General features: G+C 37.1%; 1 protein-coding gene across 1 annotated transcript in view; it reads left to right on the top strand.

Annotated features, from left to right (window-relative positions):
• Positions 1-26,307, top strand: part of LOC114338785 (uncharacterized) — a 38,691-nt gene extending 12,384 nt beyond the window's left edge. Inside the window, exon 2 of the mRNA XM_050656387.1 lies at positions 25,981-26,307. Within this exon, the coding sequence (XP_050512344.1) occupies positions 25,981-26,193 (213 nt within the window). The 3' untranslated portion in view covers positions 26,194-26,307. The remainder of the gene's footprint in view (positions 1-25,980) is intronic.
• The last annotated feature ends 340 nt before the right edge of the window (positions 26,308-26,647 follow it).

Raw genomic sequence — 26,647 nt, 5'->3', positions numbered from 1 at the left:
TGGCTGGTTGACACCTCTCTGGAAGGTTGTCCGTCTTAAGCGCGGTCGTCCGATATTTCTTCTACCGATTGGTGATTTATCTCTTGTTTTTTTGACCACATATGTCTGCCTGATTCTGGTTATTCATTGGCTGGTTGACACCTCTCTGGAAGGTTGTCCGTCTTAAGCGCGGTCGGCCGATATTTCTTCTACCGATTGGTGATTTATCTCTTGTTTTTTTGACCACATATGTCTGCCTGATTCTGTTTATTCATTGGCTGGTTGACACCTCTCTGGAAGGTTGTCCGTCTTAAGCGCGGTCGGCCGATATTTCTTCTACCGATTGGTGATTTATCTCTTGTTTTTTTGACCACATATGTCTGCCTGATTCTGGTTATTCATTGGCTGGTTGACACCTCTCTGGAAGGTTGTCCGTCTTAAGCGCGGTCGGCCGATATTTCTTCTACCGATTGGTGATTTATCTCTTGTCTTTTTGACCACATATGTCTGCCTGATTCTGGTTATTCATTGGCTGGTTGACACCTCTCTGGAAGGTTGTCCGTCTTAAGCGCGGTCGGCCGATATTTCTTCTACCGATTGGTGATTTATCTCTTGTTTTTTTGACCACATATGTCTGCCTGATTCTGGTTATTCATTGGCTGGTTGACACCTCTCTGGAAGGTTGTCCGTCTTAAGCGCGGTCGGCCGATATTTCTTCTACCGATTGGTGATTTATCTCTTGTTTTTTTGACCACATATGTCTGCCTGATTCTGGTTATTCATTGGCTGGTTGACACCTCTCTGGAAGGTTGTCCGTCTTAAGCGCGGTCGGCCGATATTTCTTCTACCGATTGGTGATTTATCTCTTGTTTTTTTGACCACATATGTCTGCCTGATTCTGGTTATTCATTGGCTGGTTGACACCTCTCTGGAAGGTTGTCCGTCTTAAGCGCTGTCGGCCGATATTTCTTCTACCGATTGGTGATTTATCTCTTGTTTTTTTGACCACCTATGTCTGCCTGATTCTGATTATTCATTGGCTGGTTGACACCTCTCTGGAAGGTTGTCCGTCTTAAGCGCGGTCGGCCGATATTTCTTCTACCGATTGGTGATTTATCTCTTGTTTTTTTGACCACATATGTCTGCCTGATTCTGGTTATTCATTGGCTGGTTGACACCTCTCTGGAAGGTTGTCCGTCTTAAGCGCGGTCGGCCGATATTTCTTCTACCGATTGGTGATTTATCTCTTGTCTTTTTGACCACATATGTCTGCCTGATTCTGGTTATTCATTGGCTGGTTGACACCTCTCTGGAAGGTTGTCCGTCTTAAGCGCGGTCGGCCGATATTTCTTCTACCGATTGGTGATTTATCTCTTGTTTTTTTGACCACATATGTCTGCCTGATTCTGGTTATTCATTGGCTGGTTGACACCTCTCTGGAAGGTTGTCCGTCTTAAGCGCGGTCGGCCGATATTTCTTCTACCGATTGGTGATTTATCTCTTGTTTTTTTGACCACATATGTCTGCCTGATTCTGGTTATTCATTGGCTGGTTGACACCTCTCTGGAAGGTTGTCCGTCTTAAGCGCGGTCGGCCGATATTTCTTCTACCGATTGGTGATTTATCTCTTGTTTTTTTGACCACATATGTCTGCCTGATTCTGGTTATTCACTGGCTGGTTGACACCTCTCTGGAAGGTTGTCCGTCTTAAGCGCGGTCGGCCGATATTTCTTCTACCGATTGGTGATTTATCTCTTGTTTTTTTGACCACATATGTCTGCCTGATTCTGGTTATTCATTGGCTGGTTGACACCTCTCTGGAAGGTTGTCCGTCTTAAGCGCGGTCGGCCGATATTCCTTCTACCGATTGGTGATTTATCTCTTGTTTTTTTGACCACATATGTCTGCCTGATTCTGGTTATTCATTGGCTGGTTGACACCTCTCTGGAAGGTTGTCCGTCTTAAGCGCGGTCGGCCGATATTTCTTCTACCGATTGGTGATTTATCTCTTGTTTTTTTGACCACATATGTCTGCCTGATTCTGGTTATTCATTGGCTGGTTGACACCTCTCTGGAAGGTTGTCCGTCTTAAGCGCGGTCGGCCGATATTTATTCTACCGATTGGTGATTTATCTCTTGTCTTTTTGACCACATATGTCTGCCTGATTCTGGTTATTCATTGGCTGGTTGACACCTCTCTGGAAGGTTGTCCGTCTTAAGCGCGGTCGGCCGATATTTCTTCTACCGATTGGTGATTTATCTCTTGTTTTTTTGACCACATATGTCTGCCTGATTCTGGTTATTCATTGGCTGGTTGACACCTCTCTGGAAGGTTGTCCGTCTTAAGCGCGGTCGGCCGATATTTCTTCTACCGATTGGTGATTTATCTCTTGTTTTTTTGACCACATATGTCTGCCTGATTCTGGTTATTCATTGGCTGGTTGACACCTCTCTGGAAGGTTGTCCGTCTTAAGCGCGGTCGGCCGATATTTCTTCTACCGATTGGTGATTTATCTCTTGTTTTTTTGACCACATATGTCTGCCTGATTCTGGTTATTCATTGGCTGGTTGACACCTCTCTGGAAGGTTGTCCGTCTTAAGCGCGGTCGGCCGATATTTCTTCTACCGATTGGTGATTTATCTCTTGTTTTTTTGACCACATATGTCTGCCTGATTCTGGTTATTCATTGGCTGGTTGACACCTCTCTGGAAGGTTGTCCGTCTTAAGCGCGGTCGGCCGATATTTCTTCTACCGATTGGTGATTTATCTCTTGTTTTTTTGACCACATATGTCTTCCTGATTCTGGTTATTCATTGGCTGGTTGACACCTCTCTGGAAGGTTGTCCGTCTTAAGCGCGGTCGGCCGATATTTCTTCTACCGATTGGTGATTTATCTCTTGTTTTTTTGACCGCATATGTCTGCCTGATTCTGGTTATTCATTGGCTGGTTGACACCTCTCTGGAAGGTTGTCCGTCTTAAGCGCGGTCGGCCGATATTTCTTCTACCGATTGGTGATTTATCTCTTGTTTTTTTGACCACATATGTCTGCCTGATTCTGGTTATTCATTGGCTGGTTGACACCTCTCTGGAAGGTTGTCCGTCTTAAGCGCGGTCGGCCGATATTTCTTCTACCGATTGGTGATTTATCTCTTGTTTTTTTGACCACATATGTCTGCCTGATTCTGGTTATTCATTGGCTGGTTGACACCTCTCTGGAAGGTTGTCCGTCTTAAGCGCGGTCGGCCGATATTTCTTCTACCGATTGGTGATTTATCTCTTGTTTTTTTGACCACATATGTCTGCCTGATTCTGGTTATTCATTGGCTGGTTGACACCTCTCTGGAAGGTTGTCCGTCTTAAGCGCGGTCGGCCGATATTTCTTCTACCGATTGGTGATTTATCTCTTGTTTTTTTGACCACATATGTCTGCCTGATTCTGGTTATTCATTGGCTGGTTGACACCTCTTTGGAAGGTTGTCCGTCTTAAGCGCGGTCGGCCGATATTTCTTCTACCGATTGGTGATTTATCTCCTGTTTTTTTGACCACATATGTCTGCCTGATTCTGGTTATTCATTGGCTGGTTGACACCTCTCTGGAAGGTTGTCCGTCTTAAGCGCGGTCGGCCGATATTTCTTCTACCGATTGGTGATTTATCTCTTGTTTTTTTGACCACATATGTCTGCCTGATTCTGGTTATTCATTGGCTGGTTGACACCTCTCTGGAAGGTTGTCCGTCTTAAGCGCGGTCGGCCGATATTTCTTCTACCGATTGGTGATTTATCTCTTGTTTTTTTGACCACATATGTCTGCCTGATTCTGGTTATTCATTGGCTGGTTGACACCTCTCTGGAAGGTTGTCCGTCTTAAGCGCGGTCGGCCGATATTTCTTCTACCGATTGGTGATTTATCTCTTGTTTTTTTGACCACATATGTCTGCCTGATTCTGGTTATTCATTGGCTGGTTGACACCTCTCTGGAAGGTTGTCCGTCTTAAGCGCGGTCGGCCGATATTTCTTCTACCGATTGGTGATTTATCTCTTGTTTTTTTGACCACATATGTCTGCCTGATTCTGGTTATTCATTGGCTGGTTGACACCTCTCTGGAAGGTTGTCCGTCTTAAGCGCGGTCGGCCGATATTTCTTCTACCGATTGGTGATTTATCTCTTGTTTTTTTGACCACATATGTCTGCCTGATTCTGGTTATTCATTGGCTGGTTGACACCTCTCTGGAAGGTTGTCCGTCTTAAGCGCGGTCGGCCGATATTTCTTCTACCGATTGGTGATTTATCTCTTGTTTTTTTGACCACATATGTCTGCCTGATTCTGGTTATTCATTGGTTGGTTGACACCTCTCTGGAAGGTTGTCCGTCTTAAGCGCGGTCGGCCGATATTTCTTCTACCGATTGGTGATTTATCTCTTGTCTTTTTGACCACATATGTCTGCCTGATTCTGGTTATTTATTGGCTGGTTGACACCTCTCTGGAAGGTTGTCCGTCTTAAGCGCGGTCGGCCGATATTTCTTCTACCGATTGGTGATTTATCTCTTGTTTTTTTGACCACATATGTCTGCCTGATTCTGGTTATTCATTGGCTGGTTGACACCTCTCTGGAAGGTTGTCCGTCTTAAGCGCGGTCGGCCGATATTTCTTCTACCGATTGGTGATTTATCTCTTGTTTTTTTGACCACATATGTCTGCCTGATTCTGGTTATTCATTGGCTGGTTGACACCTCTCTGGAAGGTTGTCCGTCTTAAGCGCGGTCGGCCGATATTTCTTCTACCGATTGGTGATTTATCTCTTGTCTTTTTGACCACATATGTCTGCCTGATTCTGGTTATTCATTGGCTGGTTGACACCTCTCTGGAAGGTTGTCCGTCTTAAGCGCGGTCGGCCGATATTTCTTCTACCGATTGGTGATTTATCTCTTGTTTTTTTGACCACATATGTCTGCCTGATTCTGGTTATTCATTGGCTGGTTGACACCTCTCTGGAAGGTTGTCCGTCTTAAGCGCGGTCGGCCGATATTTCTTCTACCGATTGGTGATTTATCTCTTGTTTTTTTGACCACATATGTCTGCCTGATTCTGGTTATGCATTGGCTGGTTGACACCTCTCTGGAAGGTTGTCCGTCTTAAGCGCGGTCGGCCGATATTTCTTCTACCGATTGGTGATTTATCTCTTGTTTTTTTGACCACATATGTCTGCCTGATTCTGGTTATTCATTGGCTGGTTGACACCTCTCTGGAAGGTTGTCCGTCTTAAGCGCGGTCGGCCGATATTTCTTCTACCGATTGGTGATTTATCTCTTGTTTTTTTGACCACATATGTCTGCCTGATTCTGGTTATTCATTGGCTGGTTGACACCTCTCTGGAAGGTTGTCCATCTTAAGCGCGGTCGGCCGATATTTCTTCTACCGATTGGTGATTTATCTCTTGTTTTTTTGACCACATATGTCTGCCTGATTCTGGTTATTCATTGGCTGGTTGACACCTCTCTGGAAGGTTGTCCGTCTTAAGCGCGGTCGGCCGATATTTCTTCTACCGATTGGTGATTTATCTCTTGTTTTTTTGACCACATATGTCTGCCTGATTCTGGTTATTCATTGGCTGGTTGACACCTCTCTGGAAGGTTGTCCGTCTTAAGCGCGGTCGGCCGATATTTCTTCTACCGATTGGTGATTTATCTCTTGTTTTTTTGACCACATATGTCTGCCTGATTCTGGTTATTCATTGGCTGGTTGACACCTCTCTGGAAGGTTGTCCGTCTTAAGCGCGGTCGGCCGATATTCCTTCTACCGATTGGTGATTTATCTCTTGTTTTTTTGACCACATATGTCTGCCTGATTCTGGTTATTCATTGGCTGGTTGACACCTCTCTGGAAGGTTGTCCGTCTTAAGCGCGGTCGGCCGATATTTCTTCTACCGATTGGTGATTTATCTCTTGTTTTTTTGACCACATATGTCTGCCTGATTCTGGTTATTCATTGGCTGGTTGACACCTCTCTGGAAGGTTGTCCGTCTTAAGCGCGGTCGGCCGCTATTTATTCTACCGATTGGTGATTTATCTCTTGTCTTTTTGACCACATATGTCTGCCTGATTCTGGTTATTCATTGGCTGGTTGACACCTCTCTGGAAGGTTGTCCGTCTTAAGCGCGGTCGGCCGATATTTCTTCTACCGATTGGTGATTTATCTCTTGTTTTTTTGACCACATATGTCTGCCTGATTCTGGTTATTCATTGGCTGGTTGACACCTCTCTGGAAGGTTGTCCGTCTTAAGCGCGGTCGGCCGATATTTCTTCTACCGATTGGTGATTTATCTCTTGTTTTTTTGACCACATATGTCTGCCTGATTCTGGTTATTCATTGGCTGGTTGACACCTCTCTGGAAGGTTGTCCGTCTTAAGCGCGGTCGGCCGATATTTCTTCTACCGATTGGTGATTTATCTCTTGTTTTTTTGACCACATATGTCTGCCTGATTCTGGTTATTCATTGGCTGGTTGACACCTCTCTGGAAGGTTGTCCGTCTTAAGCGCGGTCGGCCGATATTTCTTCTACCGATTGGTGATTTATCTCTTGTTTTTTTGACCACATATGTCTGCCTGATTCTGGTTATTCATTGGCTGGTTGACACCTCTCTGGAAGGTTGTCCGTCTTAAGCGCGGTCGGCCGATATTTCTTCTACCGATTGGTGATTTATCTCTTGTTTTTTTGACCACATATGTCTTCCTGATTCTGGTTATTCATTGGCTGGTTGACACCTCTCTGGAAGGTTGTCCGTCTTAAGCGCGGTCGGCCGATATTTCTTCTACCGATTGGTGATTTATCTCTTGTTTTTTTGACCGCATATGTCTGCCTGATTCTGGTTATTCATTGGCTGGTTGACACCTCTCTGGAAGGTTGTCCGTCTTAAGCGCGGTCGGCCGATATTTCTTCTACCGATTGGTGATTTATCTCTTGTTTTTTTGACCACATATGTCTGCCTGATTCTGGTTATTCATTGGCTGGTTGACACCTCTCTGGAAGGTTGTCCGTCTTAAGCGCGGTCGGCCGATATTTCTTCTACCGATTGGTGATTTATCTCTTGTTTTTTTGACCACATATGTCTGCCTGATTCTGGTTATTCATTGGCTGGTTGACACCTCTCTGGAAGGTTGTCCGTCTTAAGCGCGGTCGGCCGATATTTCTTCTACCGATTGGTGATTTATCTCTTGTTTTTTTGACCACATATGTCTGCCTGATTCTGGTTATTCATTGGCTGGTTGACACCTCTCTGGAAGGTTGTCCGTCTTAAGCGCGGTCGGCCGATATTTCTTCTACCGATTGGTGATTTATCTCTTGTTTTTTTGACCACATATGTCTGCCTGATTCTGGTTATTCATTGGCTGGTTGACACCTCTCTGGAAGGTTGTCCGTCTTAAGCGCGGTCGGCCGATATTTCTTCTACCGATTGGTGATTTATCTCTTGTTTTTTTGACCACATATGTCTGCCTGATTCTGGTTATTCATTGGCTGGTTGACACCTCTCTGGAAGGTTGTCCGTCTTAAGCGCGGTCGGCCGATATTTCTTCTACCGATTGGTGATTTATCTCTTGTTTTTTTGACCACATATGTCTGCCTGATTCTGGTTATTCATTGGCTGGTTGACACCTCTCTGGAAGGTTGTCCGTCTTAAGCGCGGTCGGCCGATATTTCTTCTACCGATTGGTGATTTATCTCTTGTTTTTTTGACCACATATGTCTTCCTGATTCTGGTTATTCATTGGCTGGTTGACACCTCTCTGGAAGGTTGTCCGTCTTAAGCGCGGTCGGCCGATATTTCTTCTACCGATTGGTGATTTATCTCTTGTTTTTTTGACCGCATATGTCTGCCTGATTCTGGTTATTCATTGGCTGGTCGACACCTCTCTGGAAGGTTGTCCGTCTTAAGCGCGGTCGGCCGATATTTCTTCTACCGATTGGTGATTTATCTCTTGTTTTTTTGACCACATATGTCTGCCTGATTCTGGTTATTCATTGGCTGGTTGACACCTCTCTGGAAGGTTGTCCGTCTTAAGCGCGGTCGGCCGATATTTCTTCTACCGATTGGTGATTTATCTCTTGTTTTTTTGACCACATATGTCTGCCTGATTCTGGTTATTCATTGGCTGGTTGACACCTCTCTGGAAGGTTGTCCGTCTTAAGCGCGGTCGGCCGATATTTCTTCTACCGATTGGTGATTTATCTCTTGTCTTTTTGACCACATATGTCTGCCTGATTCTGGTTATTCATTGGCTGGTTGACACCTCTCTGGAAGGTTGTCCGTCTTAAGCGCGGTCGGCCGATATTTCTTCTACCGATTGGTGATTTATCTCTTGTTTTTTTGACCACATATGTCTGCCTGATTCTGGTTATTCATTGGCTGGTTGACACCTCTTTGGAAGGTTGTCCGTCTTAAGCGCGGTCGGCCGATATTTCTTCTACCGATTGGTGATTTATCTCTTGTTTTTTTGACCACATATGTCTGCCTGATTCTGGTTATTCATTGGCTGGTTGACACCTCTCTGGAAGGTTGTCCGTCTTAAGCGCGGTCGGCCGATATTTCTTCTACCGATTGGTGATTTATCTCTTGTTTTTTTGACCACATATGTCTGCCTGATTCTGGTTATTCATTGGCTGGTTGACACCTCTCTGGAAGGTTGTCCGTCTTAAGCGCGGTCGGCCGATATTTCTTCTACCGATTGGTGATTTATCTCTTGTTTTTTTGACCACATATGTCTGCCTGATTCTGGTTATTCATTGGCTGGTTGACACCTCTCTGGAAGGTTGTCCGTCTTAAGCGCGGTCGGCCGATATTTCTTCTACCGATTGGTGATTTATCTCTTGTTTTTTTGACCACATATGTCTGCCTGATTCTGGTTATTCATTGGCTGGTTGACACCTCTCTGGAAGGTTGTCCGTCCTAAGCGCGGTCGGCCGATATTTCTTCTACCGATTGGTGATTTATCTCTTGTTTTTTTGACCACATATGTCTGCCTGATTCTGGTTATTCATTGGCTGGTTGACACCTCTCTGGAAGGTTGTCCGTCTTAAGCGCGGTCGGCCGATATTTCTTCTACCGATTGGTGATTTATCTCTTGTTTTTTTGACCACATATGTCTGCCTGGTTCTGGTTATTCATTGGTTGGTTGACACCTCTCTGGAAGGTTGTCCGTCTTAAGCGCGGTCGGCCGATATTTCTTCTACCGATTGGTGATTTATCTCTTGTCTTTTTGACCACATATGTCTGCCTGATTCTGGTTATTTATTGGCTGGTTGACACCTCTCTGGAAGGTTGTCCGTCTTAAGCGCGGTCGGCCGATATTTCTTCTACCGATTGGTGATTTATCTCTTGTTTTTTTGACCACATATGTCTGCCTGATTCTGGTTATTCATTGGCTGGTTGACACCTCTCTGGAAGGTTGTCCGTCTTAAGCGCGGTCGGCCGATATTTCTTCTACCGATTGGTGATTTATCTCTTGTTTTTTTGACCACATATGTCTGCCTGATTCTGGTTATTCATTGGCTGGTTGACACCTCTCTGGAAGGTTGTCCGTCTTAAGCGCGGTCGGCCGATATTTCTTCTACCGATTGGTGATTTATCTCTTGTCTTTTTGACCACATATGTCTGCCTGATTCTGGTTATTCATTGGCTGGTTGACACCTCTCTGGAAGGTTGTCCGTCTTAAGCGCGGTCGGCCGATATTTCTTCTACCGATTGGTGATTTATCTCTTGTTTTTTTGACCACATATGTCTGCCTGATTCTGGTTATTCATTGGCTGGTTGACACCTCTCTGGAAGGTTGTCCGTCTTAAGCGCGGTCGGCCGATATTTCTTCTACCGATTGGTGATTTATCTCTTGTTTTTTTGACCACATATGTCTGCCTGATTCTGGTTATGCATTGGCTGGTTGACACCTCTCTGGAAGGTTGTCCGTCTTAAGCGCGGTCGGCCGATATTTCTTCTACCGATTGGTGATTTATCTCTTGTTTTTTTGACCACATATGTCTGCCTGATTCTGGTTATTCATTGGCTGGTTGACACCTCTCTGGAAGGTTGTCCGTCTTAAGCGCGGTCGGCCGATATTTCTTCTACCGATTGGTGATTTATCTCTTGTTTTTTTGACCACATATGTCTGCCTGATTCTGGTTATTCATTGGCTGGTTGACACCTCTCTGGAAGGTTGTCCATCTTAAGCGCGGTCGGCCGATATTTCTTCTACCGATTGGTGATTTATCTCTTGTTTTTTTGACCACATATGTCTGCCTGATTCTGGTTATTCATTGGCTGGTTGACACCTCTCTGGAAGGTTGTCCGTCTTAAGCGCGGTCGGCCGATATTTCTTCTACCGATTGGTGATTTATCTCTTGTTTTTTTGACCACATATGTCTGCCTGATTCTGGTTATTCATTGGCTGGTTGACACCTCTCTGGAAGGTTGTCCGTCTTAAGCGCGGTCGGCCGATATTTCTTCTACCGATTGGTGATTTATCTCTTGTTTTTTTGACCACATATGTCTGCCTGATTCTGGTTATTCATTGGCTGGTTGACACCTCTCTGGAAGGTTGTCCGTCTTAAGCGCGGTCGGCCGATATTTCTTCTACCGATTGGTGATTTATCTCTTGTTTTTTTGACCACATATGTCTGCCTGATTCTGGTTATTCATTGGCTGGTTGACACCTCTCTGGAAGGTTGTCCGTCTTAAGCGCGGTCGGCCGATATTTCTTCTACCGATTGGTGATTTATCTCTTGTCTTTTTGACCACATATGTCTGCCTGATTCTGGTTATTCATTGGCTGGTTGACACCTCTCTGGAAGGTTGTCCGTCTTAAGCGCGGTCGGCCGATATTTCTTCTACCGATTGGTGATTTATCTCTTGTTTTTTTGACCACATATGTCTGCCTGATTCTGGTTATTCATTGGCTGGTTGACACCTCTCTGGAAGGTTGTCCGTCTTAAGCGCGGTCGGCCGATATTTCTTCTACCGATTGGTGATTTATCTCTTGTTTTTTTGACCACATATGTCTGCCTGATTCTGGTTATGCATTGGCTGGTTGACACCTCTCTGGAAGGTTGTCCGTCTTAAGCGCGGTCGGCCGATATTTCTTCTACCGATTGGTGATTTATCTCTTGTTTTTTTGACCACATATGTCTGCCTGATTCTTGTTATTCATTGGCTGGTTGACACCTCTCTGGAAGGTTGTCCGTCTTAAGCGCGGTCGGCCGATATTTCTTCTACCGATTGGTGATTTATCTCTTGTTTTTTTGACCACATATGTCTGCCTGATTCTGGTTATTCATTGGCTGGTTGACACCTCTCTGGAAGGTTGTCCGTCTTAAGCGCGGTCGGCCGATATTTCTTCTACCGATTGGTGATTTATCTCTTGTTTTTTTGACCACATATGTCTGCCTGATTCTGGTTATTCATTGGCTGGTTGACACCTCTCTGGAAGGTTGTCCGTCTTAAGCGCGGTCGGCCGATATTTCTTCTACCGATTGGTGATTTATCTCTTGTTTTTTTGACCACATATGTCTGCCTGATTCTGGTTATTCATTGGCTGGTTGACACCTCTCTGGAAGGTTGTCCGTCTTAAGCGCGGTCGGCCGATATTTCTTCTACCGATTGGTGATTTATCTCTTGTTTTTTTGACCACATATGTCTGCCTGATTCTGGTTATTCATTGGCTGGTTGACACCTCTCTGGAAGGTTGTCCGTCTTAAGCGCGGTCGGCCGATATTTCTTCTACCGATTGGTGATTTATCTCTTGTCTTTTTGACCACATATGTCTGCCTGATTCTGGTTATTCATTGGCTGGTTGACACCTCTCTGGAAGGTTGTCCGTCTTAAGCGCGGTCGGCCGATATTTCTTCTACCGATTGGTGATTTATCTCTTGTCTTTTTGACCACATATGTCTGCCTGATTCTGGTTATTCATTGGCTGGTTGACACCTCTCTGGAAGGTTGTCCGTCTTAAGCGCGGTCGGCCGATATTTCTTCTACCGATTGGTGATTTATCTCTTGTTTTTTTGACCACATATGTCTGCCTGATTCTGGTTATTCATTGGCTGGTTGACACCTCTCTGGAAGGTTGTCCGTCTTAAGCGCGGTCGGCCGATATTTCTTCTACCGATTGGTGATTTATCTCTTGTTTTTTTGACCACATATGTCTGCCTGATTCTGGTTATTCATTGGCTGGTTGACACCTCTCTGGAAGGTTGTCCGTCTTAAGCGCGGTCGGCCGATATTTCTTCTACCGATTGGTGATTTATCTCTTGTTTTTTTGACCACATATGTCTGCCTGATTCTGGTTATTCATTGGCTGGTTGACACCTCTCTGGAAGGTTGTCCGTCTTAAGCGCGGTCGGCCGATATTTCTTCTACCGATTGGTGATTTATCTCTTGTCTTTTTGACCACATATGTCTGCCTGATTCTGGTTATGTATTCCATTCTTTTTTCTATTTAGTGTCCATTCGTTTATACAATGTACATTGTCTTCTAATGTCTTCATTCCTCTTTCGGTCTCTCGGCGTATTTACTGTAATTCTTCTCAGTATTTTCATCATTAGTCCATTCTTTCACGGTTTTTGCTCTAAATTTTAAAGAACCGCTTGGATTGACATGAAATTTGGCATAAGTATAGCTTACATGTCAAAGAAAAAAAGTGATATTGTGCCGATGTGTGCTTTTCTCTGGGGGTGACTTTCACCCCCTGTTGGGGGTGAAAAAATATATAAAATTGGAAAGAAATCCTTTGTAAAAGGTATAAAATTTTTTTATTAAAAATCCCTTAAAAGGGCTACATCACAACAAAACGTTTTCGATTTTTATAAAAAATCATCATCAGTGTTCGATAAACTGGATGCTAGCTGAGCCACAAAAGAAAAATATCTGGGTAAAAACCCTTTACATAAAATATAGATGCCTTAAAAGTGCATACTTCAAGAAAAAGGTCTGTGATGGTCACATGGCAAACAGGATAATGCCCTAAGGTAAGGTATACAGGTTTCCCAACACGTGGGATCCAAATTGAGTTGATCACATTTCAAATTGAAATGTATTTAGCAAAAACGTTTTTAGCAAAAACGTTTTTAGCAAAAATATAGCATATAAAAAAGTAAAAAAAATGGTGTACGCGGTAGGTCTCTGGATCTAGTAGAACCAGAGTTATAGCCAATGAAACATAGATTCATATTCACCAAATTTCAAATAGAATATTTCGACATGAAATATCCAGAAAATTAATCACTTTTTGGGGAAAACCCATTATAACTTTTTTAAAGTGTTTAAAGAAAGCTTTATTTCTGTTTTTACAAAAAGTTTCTGGCATTAAATTTAAGAAAGTTACGCTCAAAATAATGTTGGTCCCTTTTGTTTTTGCAAAAAAAATCGGGAAGACCAACCCCTAATTAGCAACTTAAATGAAATTAAGCGTTACCGCTCCACAAATTATTTTACTTACGTTGTGTTTATATGATCTGTAAGTTTCATGGATTCAAAGTGCTTATTTTTTGAAAAAAATTGGTTTCAAAGTAAAATTTTTAAAAATTAAAATTTTGAAAAATATGCTTTTTTTCAAAATAACTTAAAAATTATTAGAGATACCAAAAATCTAAAAATCTCGAAAAACAAAAAAAAGTCAGATTTGCTTTTCTGAATATCATGTATTATTTTGTTTTTCTGTTAGACAAAAATTGATTAAGATTTGGTGTTTCTAAATTTACAAACATCCGTGATCAGTGACTCGTTCAACCCCTTTTAACTACAGCCATTTCAATAATAAGGACTTTGAACCGATGAAACTTACAGATCATATAAATAATATATACACGAGTCAAGAAACTTTTGAAGTCGTAACGATTAAGTTTATTTAAGATGCTAATTAGGGGGTGATTTTCTCGATTTTTTACCAAAACCAAAAGGGACTAACTTTATTTTGAGCGTAACTTGTTTAATTTTGATGCTAGAATTTTTTTTATAAAACAAAAATGAAGCTTTTTTTAAACACTTTAAATAAGTTATAATGAGTTTTTCCCGAAATGTGCTTCATTTTTGATTATTTAACGTTAAAATATTCCATTTGGAATTTGACGAATATGAACCTATTTTTCATTAGCTATATATCTGCTTCTTCTAGGTGTAGAGACGTGACGTGTAGACCATTTTTTTAAGTTTTTTACCGGCTATATTTTTGCTCAGAATGTTTTTTCAACAAAATACTTACTATTTGAGTTATTTGCGAAAAACCGTCTAAAAGCGTGGTTATTTTGTTGAAAGAATGAACATATTCACTGCCAAATAACTCAAAAAGTATTGACTTCACTGATAGTGAAAAAACTCTATAGAACAAAAGTTAGTTAAAATTAGCTAGTTTATCCATTTCCTGACTTTCTCTGGACGAATATTTTTTCACCCCCCAAGAGGGGGTGAAAACCACCCCAGGGCAAAAGCACATATCGGCACAATATCACTTTTTTTCTTTGACTTGTTAGCTATGTGTAGCCAAATTTCATGTCAATCCAAGCGGTTCTTGAAAATTTAGAGGTATACAATATTTTACCGTTAAAGAACGGACTACATATGGGTTTCGCCATATAGTGTTATTAAGGCATCCTGCCAATCTATTTGCTTTTTGTACTTGATTTTTCACTTCTTTGTCCAAGTCTCCGTAACTTGACATTGTAATTCCAAGCTATTTTACTTCCATTACTTGTTCAATACTGATACCATCAAATTATATTTTACATCTGATTGGTTCTTTACTGAATACTATTGTTTTAGTTTTCTGAGATGAAATTGTCATATTGAATTCTTTTGCTCGTATGTTAAATCTGTTAACCATTATTTGCAGTCTATCTTCTTCTTGGGCTATCAATATTGCGTCGTCTGCGTAGCAGCGTAGTTTTATTTTTTTGATTCTCATTCTATATCCTCTTCCTTTGTTGACCTTTTTGATGATTTAATACATGATTAAATTGAAGATCATAGGACTCAATGAGTCTCCCTGTCTTGTCCTGCTACCTATATCTATGAGTTCTGTATATTGTCCATCTATTCTGACTTCCACATTGTTCTTTGGTAGATGTTTTTAATAGTTTTATGATATATAGGGGGACTTCTATATTATACAGAAGGTCGATTTGATCTTTGAGTCTGTCAAATGCTTTCTTTAAGTCAATCAGACATAGAAATGCTAGTCTATTACACTCTAGTACTCTAGTGATTTCTCAGTAATTGGATTTATGACGAATATTGCATCTGTACACGATCTTCCAGTAGGAAAACCCTGTTGTTCATTTGCTAAACTTATCCTCTGATTCATTAGGTCTTGTAAAATTTTCGTTGTAAGTTTTAGGGTAGTATTTGCTGAGACTTCTGTAGTTTTCTGGCTGCTTTTTTTCTCCTCTTTTGAATAGTAGAATTAGTTCACTCGATCTCCATTCTTTCGGTATTTTATTGTGTCTTATGATTTTGTTAATTAATGTTGTTAATTGTTCTGTTATTGCTGCTCCAAAATATTTCAATAATTTATTTGGTATTCCATCCTTACCTGCAGCTTTTCTTTTCTTCATCTTTTCAAGTGTTTTTCGAACTTCCTGTGTACTTATATTAACATTTTCATTTTGGTGGGGAGCAAAGTATGCTAAATTTGCAGTCACTCCAGCGTTATGGGGACCTATTGGGTTGTGATTATTAGGTCCTAAAACCAAATAAAGTTAAGTAAAATTTTCCATTTTAGTGGGGACTTGCCATTTTTTAATTTAATTTTCCATTTCCAACAATCGTGTTTTCCGATTATAGCGCCATCTATGCACAATTCGAAAAAATGTCTCCAATAAAAGTGGCTTAATTTTATGTAAAGAATCCAAATCTGCAATAAAAATTCTTATGGTCTTATTGTCTAAATTCTTATTGTCTTATACTTATCGTATGCCTCTTGTGTCTTAGTTAACATGTATTTTGGGTAAGCTTTTTTCGTCTCTTTACATTTTTTTACTTCAGTTCTGTACAAAACCATGGATTTTTAATGAAATTTTTTAATGTATTATTCAAACATAAATGTTTCCATTCAGTTCTTTTTGGCTTCTCGGATATTATTTTACAAACCTCTTCTATTGGTTTTTATTTCGTTTTTTTTTCTATTGGCTTTGATCTATTGGCTATTTGGCCACAGGTAAGGCAAGTGAACTAGTTTTGTTTTATTTTAGAGACATTATAAATCTATTACTGATATATTCTATGTTCTAGATGGTATGTTGGTATTTTTCTTTTCTCTTTGGCTTTTCCACTATAAATCAGAACATTGTATATTTTTTGACATAGAAATGCCGCAAGAAAGAAAAACCTTTCAGAACCTCTATGAATTAGGGTGTGTTCCTGATATTTAAATTTTACATGAGCTAATCTTTTCGTTTCCGAAATTGCACAACTGTCTCCATTTAAGGTTTTTGTATCCCTGTTACCTTTTTGTTTCCTATCATTACATGGAGTAATGGAATTGGTTGTTCATGTTCATGAAAGGGTGTAGATTTAAAATACCATTAACTAATTACCTGTCACTAATTCGTTTAAATTTCTTTCAAAGAATCCGTTTCAAAAACTATAACAATATTTCAATGTCAAAGTTTATTAATAGTCCAAGTAATGAAGCTTAAAATAGGACAAAACCTCGCAATTTTTAAAGAATGGATCGATTTGCTTGAAAATTTGAGAATAAGTAGTGGATAGTCCAAGAATTAAAATCTATATGATGCCAAAAGGCGCTTTTACCATGGGGGTGGTTGCCACCCCATGTCGGGGGTGAAAATTTTTTATTATATTTTGACCGCAAAAGTTGGTAAAAACATTCATTCTAAGCAAAAAATGTTCTATACATTCTTTTGATAAAATTAATAGTTTTCTATTTATTCGCTATCGAAAATGTTAGTTTTATATTAAAAAAATTAATGTTTTTAATCAGTTTTCTGCAAATAACTCAAAAAGTTTTTGTTTTATCAAAACAACTTTGCTTAACAAAAATGTACCTTTTGAAAAAATCAACAAAACCGTTTTTTTTAAATTTTCTTTAAGACCAATAGTAATAGAGCTATACTCTATTATAATATGTTAGGTCTTCTTCGGCAAATGCTAAATATTGTAGTTTCAAAGTCAAAAGACGGGAAAACTATGCATTTTTCGAGGATCACTTGTTTAAACTAATTTGAAGTATTTAAAAATATCTATCTTCAGAAATAAAAAAAAAGTCTTTAGCTCAAAAGTTAGGTGGCTTATAATGAAAAGAATGTCCGACCCTATATTTTTCAGCGAAAAAGTGATCGAAAGCAAACCCCTAATCACCACCCTGATTAAAATTAGTCATTGACCTTATTTCGCCTTCTTTGCTTATGTATTTTTAATAGGTTCTAGAAGTTTAACTGGTTTAGAATGATTAGTTTTTAAAAAAATGGAGTCAAAAGCAAATATTGAATTTTTGAAGTTTGGTAAAATCCCTTTTCTTCAGAATAGAAAGATTATCATCAGAGATACAAAAAAATATTTAAATATAAAATTGTAGCTTATTTAATTCCCAAGAAAATGGTTTTTAAAAATTTTCGCTACGGTAAAAATTCAGTGAGCTATTGACAATTGAAACTTGTAATAACATGCAAAAATCACCTTTACCAACCCTTTCAAAGTCACCACTTTTTGCGACTGAGGATTTTAAAAGGATCTGGTATTAATAGTCTTATAGATCTTATAAAAACCTACAAAATTATTTTTTAACAAACTTTCTAAGATAAAAATTAAAAAGGTTACGGTAAAAAATCAATATATTTTTTTCAAAAAAAAAAAAAGAAATCTAATTGGAAGCATAATAATGTAAGTTATCTTTGATTTTAGTCATTGGCCTTATTAATTCTTCTTTATTTATGTATTATTAATAGATTTTAGAAGCTTGACTGGCTTAGAATGATTAGTTTTTAAAAAACTAGAGTTAAAAGAGAATAACGACTTTTTGTAGTTTGGTAAAAAATGCCATTTTCTTCAAAATAGAAAGATTAGCATCAGATATACGAAAAAATGTTTTTATATGAAATTGTAGGTTATTTAATTCCCAAGAACTTGGTTTGAAAAAATTTTTTCTACGGCAAAAATTTAGTGAATGGTAAATGAGTATATTATCGAAAAACATTGATTTTTTCTATATAATACTAACACTTTCGATAGCGAATAAATCGAAAAGTATTAATTTTATCAAAAAAATGTATAGAACATTTTTTGGTTAGAATGAATGTTTTTATCAAGTTTTGCAGTCAAAATATAATAAAAAATTTCCACCCCTAAGATGGGGTGGCAACCGACCCCATGGTAAAAGCGCCTTTCGGCATCATATAGATTTTGATCCTTGAACTATCCACTACTTATTCTCAAATTTTCAAGCAAATCGATCCATTCTGTAAAAATTGCGAGGTGAAATGCTTCGGTTCCTGGACTATAAGTTATCTATAATCAACTATTTTTAATGGGAAAGTAAGTTATCTATAATATACAGGGTGTAACAAAATTGGTGTAACAGTTATATATCGAGATATTTTGAACATTTTAAAATCCACGACACACTTATTTGTAAATGGTTAAGGGAGTAGGCTCAAAATCTTGGTCCAATGATATTTAAATGCATTCATTTTTTCGAATCCTGAGAAACTTAGATAATAATTATTTTTGAAAAATTTAAACGCAGAATGAAAGATTACATTATGACCAAGGCCCGAAAGTCCCTTAGAATAAACAAAAAGTTTATTTTGAATGAAATATTTGAAATTAAAAATTACACTATTTTTTTCACCCATGTAACTTATTAAAATAAAAATAAAAGTTTTCAGGGACTTTCGCTCTCGGTAATAATGTAATCTTTCATTCTTCATTTAAATTTAAAAAAAAAATAGTTTTCTCAGGATTTGAAAAAAAAATAATGCATTTAAATGGCATTGGATCAATATTTTGCACCTACCCCCTCAAGTAAGATTATAGAGAATTGGTAATAATATTTATTATTTATAAAACGTGTCTTTCTAAAATTCTTCTGAAAAAGAGACTTCTTCTAAAATTGCCTATCCGTTCCAGATGTTGGTGATCATCATGGCTATCTTGACTTTGTTTAGTAGTCGTGTTATACCATTTTCGAAAATTTTGAAGTCAGAAAATGCGTCTTCTTCCCGGTCCGCTTTTACCATTTACCTTCCCTTAGAGAATCAGTTGGAGAAGGCCGTAACGTTCTTGATTTCTCATTACATGTCCTAGATATTCTAATTTTTGATGGTCATGAGAATTTCACACTCTTTCTCTATTTTACGCAGGACTTCCACATTAGTAATTCGGTCAACCCAGGATATACGTTAGATGCGCCTATAACTTCACATTTCGAAAGCTTCGAGCCCATTCATAGCTGAAACAGTTAGTAAAAAAATACTGGATCCTTTGTAAAAGGTATATATTACCCTAATAAGGGTCACATTGCTAATAAACAAAACGTTTTCGAATTAACAGATAATCGATCATCAGTGTCAAAAGCCCTAAAATAATAAGGATAACCTAATTAATAAAGTAAATGTTGTAAAAAGTTGACTAGGGTTAAGAATTGCCAAAGGTCATACTTACAATAGCATGCATGCGTGAGCCACCAAAATTTTATGGGTAAAAACCCTTTAAATGTTACAAAATCTTAAATGGTACTGCATATTCTTAATAATAATAATGTATGTTACAAATATTCCTGGATATTACCCCGGACAACACAGGACTCTAACTCACGTGGATGTAATATGAAAGGGATGAACCTCACATACTTATGGATATGATGAACATTTCCTTTCACATTACACCCACGTGGGCTAGACTCCTGTGTTGCCCTGAGTAGTATCCAGGAATATTTTCAACATCCATTATTATTGTTAACAATATGTAGTACAATTTAAGATTTTGTAACGTTTAAATGGTTTTTACCCATAACATTTTGGTATCTCACGTATGCATGCTATTGTAAGTATGACCTCTGACAATTCTTAACCTTAGTAAACTTTTTACACATTTTCCTTTATTAATTAGGTTATACTTATTATTTTAGGGCTTTTAACACTGATGATGAATTTATTATTTGTTAATCCGAAAACGTTTTGTTAATGTGATGTAACCCTTATTAGGGTCTTTTAAATATACCTTTTACAAAGGATCCAGTATTTTTTGTGATTTACGGTATACAACCAGCTACAGGAATTTTATTTTCCTCGTGGATTTTTGAAACACTTAGTGTCCACGCTTCTATTGCGTAGAACAAAACTGTGAATATGTAGTATTTCAACAGACGGTAGGACATGAGAGGAGACGCATCTCGATAAAAACTGGCTTACCGAAGACGTACTAAGAGGCAAAGACGTTTTAAAAACATTGTGTTTAACTGATGGTACCACAATAATAATTTAATTTTAACGTACATAAACATTTAGGGGGATTTAAGGAAAGAAAATAAAATGCCCTGATCGGCCCCTGGGCGAGAAGAGTTTAATCCTTATTTTAAATCCTTGTACTCTCTTTTACAAAATTTGTATCTGGCTGTGTGGGTTTTACCTTAAAGCCAAAAAAAGGAAAGAAAACCACCATGAAATTTTAATGAGCTATACAAATTCTACTTAAATGTTCTTACCATCAGAGTGGCACATGTCCTTTTCGATATAAAATGTTGAACAGTTTTCGATATATGTGTAAAGAGAAATCCCGACATACAATATCTGCTGTCGAGATTCTCTTTAATTTAAGTTTGAAGCAAGTAGATGAGACACTAGCCAAGTAGCAAGATAAAGTGAAGTGACAGTGACAAAATGTCATGAATAAACTTTCTTAAAATTACTTAATGTCATAAATGATTAAGAATTTTTTACGTAGAATAATTAGCTTAAATTGTTGTTTCTTTGTATTTACAGGAAGTATAATTTTAAGTTTGTAAATATTGTAAAATTAATAAACTTTGTATTTTCAGAGCAACATCAATTTAGTTTAAAAAAAGTCAAAAGTCCCAAGTCCCAGTCTATAGTGGTGTAAAAAGTAACATATTACAAAACAACAATTTTGCTTAAGTACACTCAAAAATGGAAAAATTAAGGTTTGACTTTAAAATGGTAGGAGCACAAGATGGAAAAACAAATATGATGTGTACAACTTCAATTGGCACACCAGATGGAACAACCTTTTTATTACCAGATGAGTTTCAGCCAGCGAATTTGCACAAAGAAGTGTGCAAAACACAGGTATATGCAAGAATAAAAAACTCTATAAAGAAAAGAAATAAATCTAGAAAAGTGTGGATAACCTTAACAGAAGAATTATCAAAAATCTATCTAGATGAAGATGAAAATTTATATTTTGAGAATCAATATTTAGAAGAACTGACAGAGAGTGATAGTGAACCCACATCAGATGTTCAAGTTGACACAATACAAAAACTATTGGAAAAACTGATGGAAAATAAAGAACAAACATCTGAAATTCAGAATTTAAGCAAGATAGCAAAAGATTTTATGATTGAAAAATTTTATGGAAAAAATATAAACGCAAACCAATGGCTATCTGAATTTGAAAGAGAATGCGAACGTTGTTTAATTCTAGAAGAAAAGAAAAAGATTGAAATTTTAAAATTTTTCCTTGAAAAGGCAAGTATAGACTGGTACAGCTGTATGATACTAAAATTTACAGTAGAATCAGATTGGGAAGACTGGAAAAATAATTTTTGTGAAACTTTTGGAAGTAAAGGGTGGTCTCAAATCCGATATGCTCACACATTTAAATACCAGACTGGTTCCTTATTAGAATATGCAATAAAAAAGGAAAAGCTACTACTGCAGGTGAGTAAATCCATTGACACAAGCACATTAATAGATTTAATAGCCATTGGCCTACCAAATAATGTTGCAGATAAAATTGATAGAGAAATATTACAAGGTACCCAAGATTTGTACAATGAGATAGGTAAACTTGAACACCTTGCAACTAGAAGTCTAATGAAAAAGAAAAAATATGCAGAAAATAAATTCAAACAATCAGAGGAAAAAACTCCTTGTAAAATATGTGAAAATGCAAATAGAGGAAAACGGTTCCATTCTGAGGAGAATTGCTGGTTTAAAGAAAAAAAAAGATAAAGCTGGTCAAGTGAGGACAATAAATAACAATGCAATGTTAGAAGTGGAATTGAGCAACGAGAATCCAAAAAACTTACAATAATACCATTAATTGTGTTCAACGTAAAAATAAACAACATACTGAATGTGAATGCACTGTATGATCCAGGATCCAATGTGTCACTGATAAATTCAAAAATATTGAAAATAAAACAGAAGGAATGGAATAATAAACATTCAGTTAATCTAAACACAATTAATGGTAGTTCAAAAACAAAAGGTATGGTTACATTAAAATTAAAAATTTTAGACGTTGAAAATGAAATGAATGTTTTTGTTATAGAAAATGAAGAATTTAAGTATGATTTTTTAGCTGGTTTGGACTGTTGTTTAAAATTTAATATAAGTCACCATGAGAGACTAGAGATTATACATAACAATGATAGAAATATAGAATCACCAGAAAAAGGTAAATATGTCAAAATTCCTGATGTACTAGGTGACATAAACAAAAAAGAATATAAAATTAATTTCAATGAAAATTTAAATATTGATCAATTTGAAATAGAAAAAAATCATCTAGATTTAGATAAACAAGTTAAAATTGAAGAAATAATTGATAAATATGCAACGGTATTTGCCAAGGATAAATATGATGTTGGTACAGTTAAAGATTATGAAGCCCACATTGATCTAATGGTAGAAAAATACTGTTACAAACGCCCCTACAGATGCACAATGGAGGACAGAAAAGAGATAGAAAATCAAGTAGCAAAATTATTGGAAAAGGGTTTAATTGAAGAATCATATAGTCCTTTTGCTGCTCCTGTTACATTGGCATATAAAAAAGAAGAGGGGAAAAAATCAAGACTGTGTATAGACTTTAGAGAACTTAACAAAATAGCCACACCTCAATCACAGCCTTTTCCATTGATAGAAGATTTAATAATAAAAACAGTAAACTGTAATTACTTTACAACATTAGATATTAACTCTGCGTTCTGGTCAATTCCATTGAAAATTGAAGATAAACATAAAACAGCATTTGTAACACAAGAGGGACACTTCCAATGGACCTGTCTACCATTTGGATTGAAGACATCACCAGCCATTTTTCAAAGAATACTGAGTAACATAATAAGAAAATATAAAATGTCAGATTTTGCAATAAACTTTATTGATGATATTATAATATTCTCTAAGACATTCACAGATCACATTTCACATATATCTACATTATTGGAAACAATTATGAAAGAAGGGTTTAAACTAAAATTCTCAAAATGCTCATTTGCGAAAAATAGCGCAAAATATTTTGGTCATATAATCGAAAAGAATTCGGTGAGACCATTAAAAGATTACCTGACCGCTGTAAAAGATTTTCCAGTTCCGGAAAAGAAAAAAAATATCCGTCAATTTTTGGGAAAATTAAATTTTCATCAAAAATTTATACCACACAGAGCAGTTATACTTGAACCGCTATATAACCTATTAAGGAAAGATGTTAAGTTCATCTGGACAAAATAATGTCAAGAAGCCTTCGATAAGATAAAAAATTGGTTGTGTTCACAACCAATTCTGAAGATATTTGACCCAAACGTCCCAATTAAAATCTACACAGATGCATGCATGATTGGTGTGGGAGCTGTGCTAAAACAGGACGATGAAAATGGTAATAGTAGACCAGTGGCATATTTTTCTAAAAAATTAACAGAAGCACAAAAGAAGAAAAAAGCAATATATCTAGAATGCTTAGCCATAAAAGAAGCTGTAAAATATTGGCAACATTGGCTAATGGGCAAAGAATTTAAGGTATATTCTGACCATAAACCCTTAGAAAATCTGAATTTTAAAGCTAGAACTGATGAAGAATTAGGTGATTTGGCTTACTACTTATCACAGTACAACTTTAGGGTTAAATATAATCCAGGGGCAACAAACCAAGAAGCGGATTGTCTGAGCAGAAATCCAGTATTAGAACCAGAGGAAAATTTGGACGATTTTCTTCAGTTTGTAAACCACTATTATAGTGATTTACAAATGAGTGAATCCATTAGAAAAATTAACTTAATAGATATCGCAGAGATACAACAAGATCAAAGAGATTTACACAATAGTAATTTGACATTTAAGAATGGAATCTATTATAGAAAAATAAGAAAAAGAGACAAAATTTTAATATCAGAAAATTTTAGTATAGATCTAATAAAAAAGGACACATTACACCTACTGCCATTTAGGACAAACACAGATGATAAACAAGATAACTCCATTTTATACAGCAAAAAACTTGTTAAAAAATATAAGAAAAATATGCAATAACTGTGAAATTTGTTTGAAAAACAAATCAAGAAGAAAACCCAAATATGGATGGATGTCACATTTAGGTCCAGCAAAACGACCATTTGAAATAGTTTCTATAGACACTGTTGGAGGATTTGGTGGATGTCGGTCAACAAAGAAGTACCTCCATATATTAATTGACCATTTTACAAGGTACGTTTATATTTTAACATCACAGAATCAAAGTGCAACGGACTTTATAAAATTGACAAAAATGGTAACAGACAATTACCAAGTCGACATAGTGTTAGCAGATCAATACCCTGGAATAAACTCGAAAGAATACAAACAATTTCTTAAGAATAATAATACAAAACTAGTATTCACTGCTGTTGATGCACCATTTTCCAATGGGCTGAATGAAAGAGTAAACCAAACGCTCGTAAATAAAATAAGATGTAAAATAAATGAAACAAAGAACAAAGTTGCATGGTCAACAGTTGCACAAAAATGTGTAGCAGCCTACAATAAAACAGAGCATACGATAACAAGGTTTACTCCAAAATATCTAGTAGAAGGTGAAAACACAAACATACTACCTGATGAAATAAGACCTACAGTCACACAAGAAAAATTAAGTAAAGATAGAAAATTAGCATTGAAATATACATTAAAATCACATGAATGCAACAAAAGAAGATTTGATGCACATCGAAAAGACCTACAACTAAATGTTGGAGACCAAGTATACGTGGAAAATGGTAATAAATTAAACAGAGCAAAGCTAAACGAATTGCGAACTGGACCGTACACAATTAAGAAGAAATGGTCGAATTCTATCTACGAATTGGACACTGGACACAGTAAAGAAGAGTCAAACCTGTTCCACATTACAAAACTAACACCGTTGTTTGAATCCAAAAATGACCACACAAATACCTGTCTTTTTCTCACCTGAAGGGGGGGGGGGGGATGTAAAGAGAAATCCCGACATACAATATCTGCTGTCGAGATTCTCTTTAATTTAAGTTTGAAGCAAGTAGCTGAGACACTAGCCAAGTAGCAAGATAAAGTGAAGTGACAGTGACAAAATGTCATGAATAAACTTTCTTAAAATTACTTAATGTCATAAATGATTAAGAATTTTTTACGTAGAATAATTAGCTTAAATTGTTGTTTCTTTGTATTTACAGGTAGTATAATTTTAAGTTTGTAAATATTGTAAAATTAATAAACTTTGTATTTTCAGAGCAACATCAATTTAGTTTAAAAAAAGTCAAAAGTCCCAAGTCCCAGTCTATAGTGGTGTAAAAAGTAACATATTACATATGTATACTGAAAAAATCGATTTCCATTTTGTAAATTAAAAGAACTGTAACTTTTTTTATGTGTACATTATTTTTTGTACTAAGATAAGTTAGGTTCAATCCAACTATTTTTGATCCCAGAATAGGTGAGTTAATTTATAACCCACCTTTTTGTTACACCCTGTATATTAATGCTTTTATACATAAAAACTATTAACAATATTTTTTATTTCATTTTCAGAGAAAGCAACTATTAAAATTTGGAGAAATGGCTAGCAAGATCGGCAATTCAGTTGGAAGTCATGCATCCTCCATAACAAGGGCAATCGACAAAGTTTGTGAAGTTGTAAAAACAATAATTCCGGTGATAGCGGCTGTTTGTCACGTAGGACAGTTTAAATTCTGTATGGCTGAAGGTGATATTCCAAAAGACATTAGTATTGATTTGGATTAAAACTAAATTTTGCGTACAAAATATGGTTTTAAGTTGTTTTTCATTATATTATAATCATCACACAATAACTACATAATGTTTGTGTTTTAGCAGATATAAATTTTATAGTATGTATATGGTTGTTTGTATTTTCCTATTTACATAGGCCAATACAGGGTGATTGATTAGTAGGGTAAAGCTCAATAGCTCCGCTATAAATAGTCATTGATAGTAATAAAAGATAATAACAAAAATTTTAGCCACCTTTGAGCTTCATATTACAAAATCAGTTAGAACGTTACAGGGTGTTCAATAACACAGTGGCAGACCTAACTTATGTTTTTTTTTAAATGGAACACTCTATATTTTATTTTTTTTTCGAAATCCTGTTAACTTTTTCATCACAAAAATATAAAGGTTTGTTATGTTATACAGGGTATTTACAAAGTTATAACCAATTTTTTATGAAAATCGT

The sequence above is a fragment of the Diabrotica virgifera genome, chromosome 7 (assembly GCF_917563875.1).
Source record: "Diabrotica virgifera virgifera chromosome 7, PGI_DIABVI_V3a".
Lineage (NCBI taxonomy): Eukaryota > Metazoa > Arthropoda > Insecta > Coleoptera > Chrysomelidae > Diabrotica > Diabrotica virgifera.
Note: the sequence above shows the minus strand (reverse complement) of the source record. Positions and strands in the feature narration are given on the sequence as shown.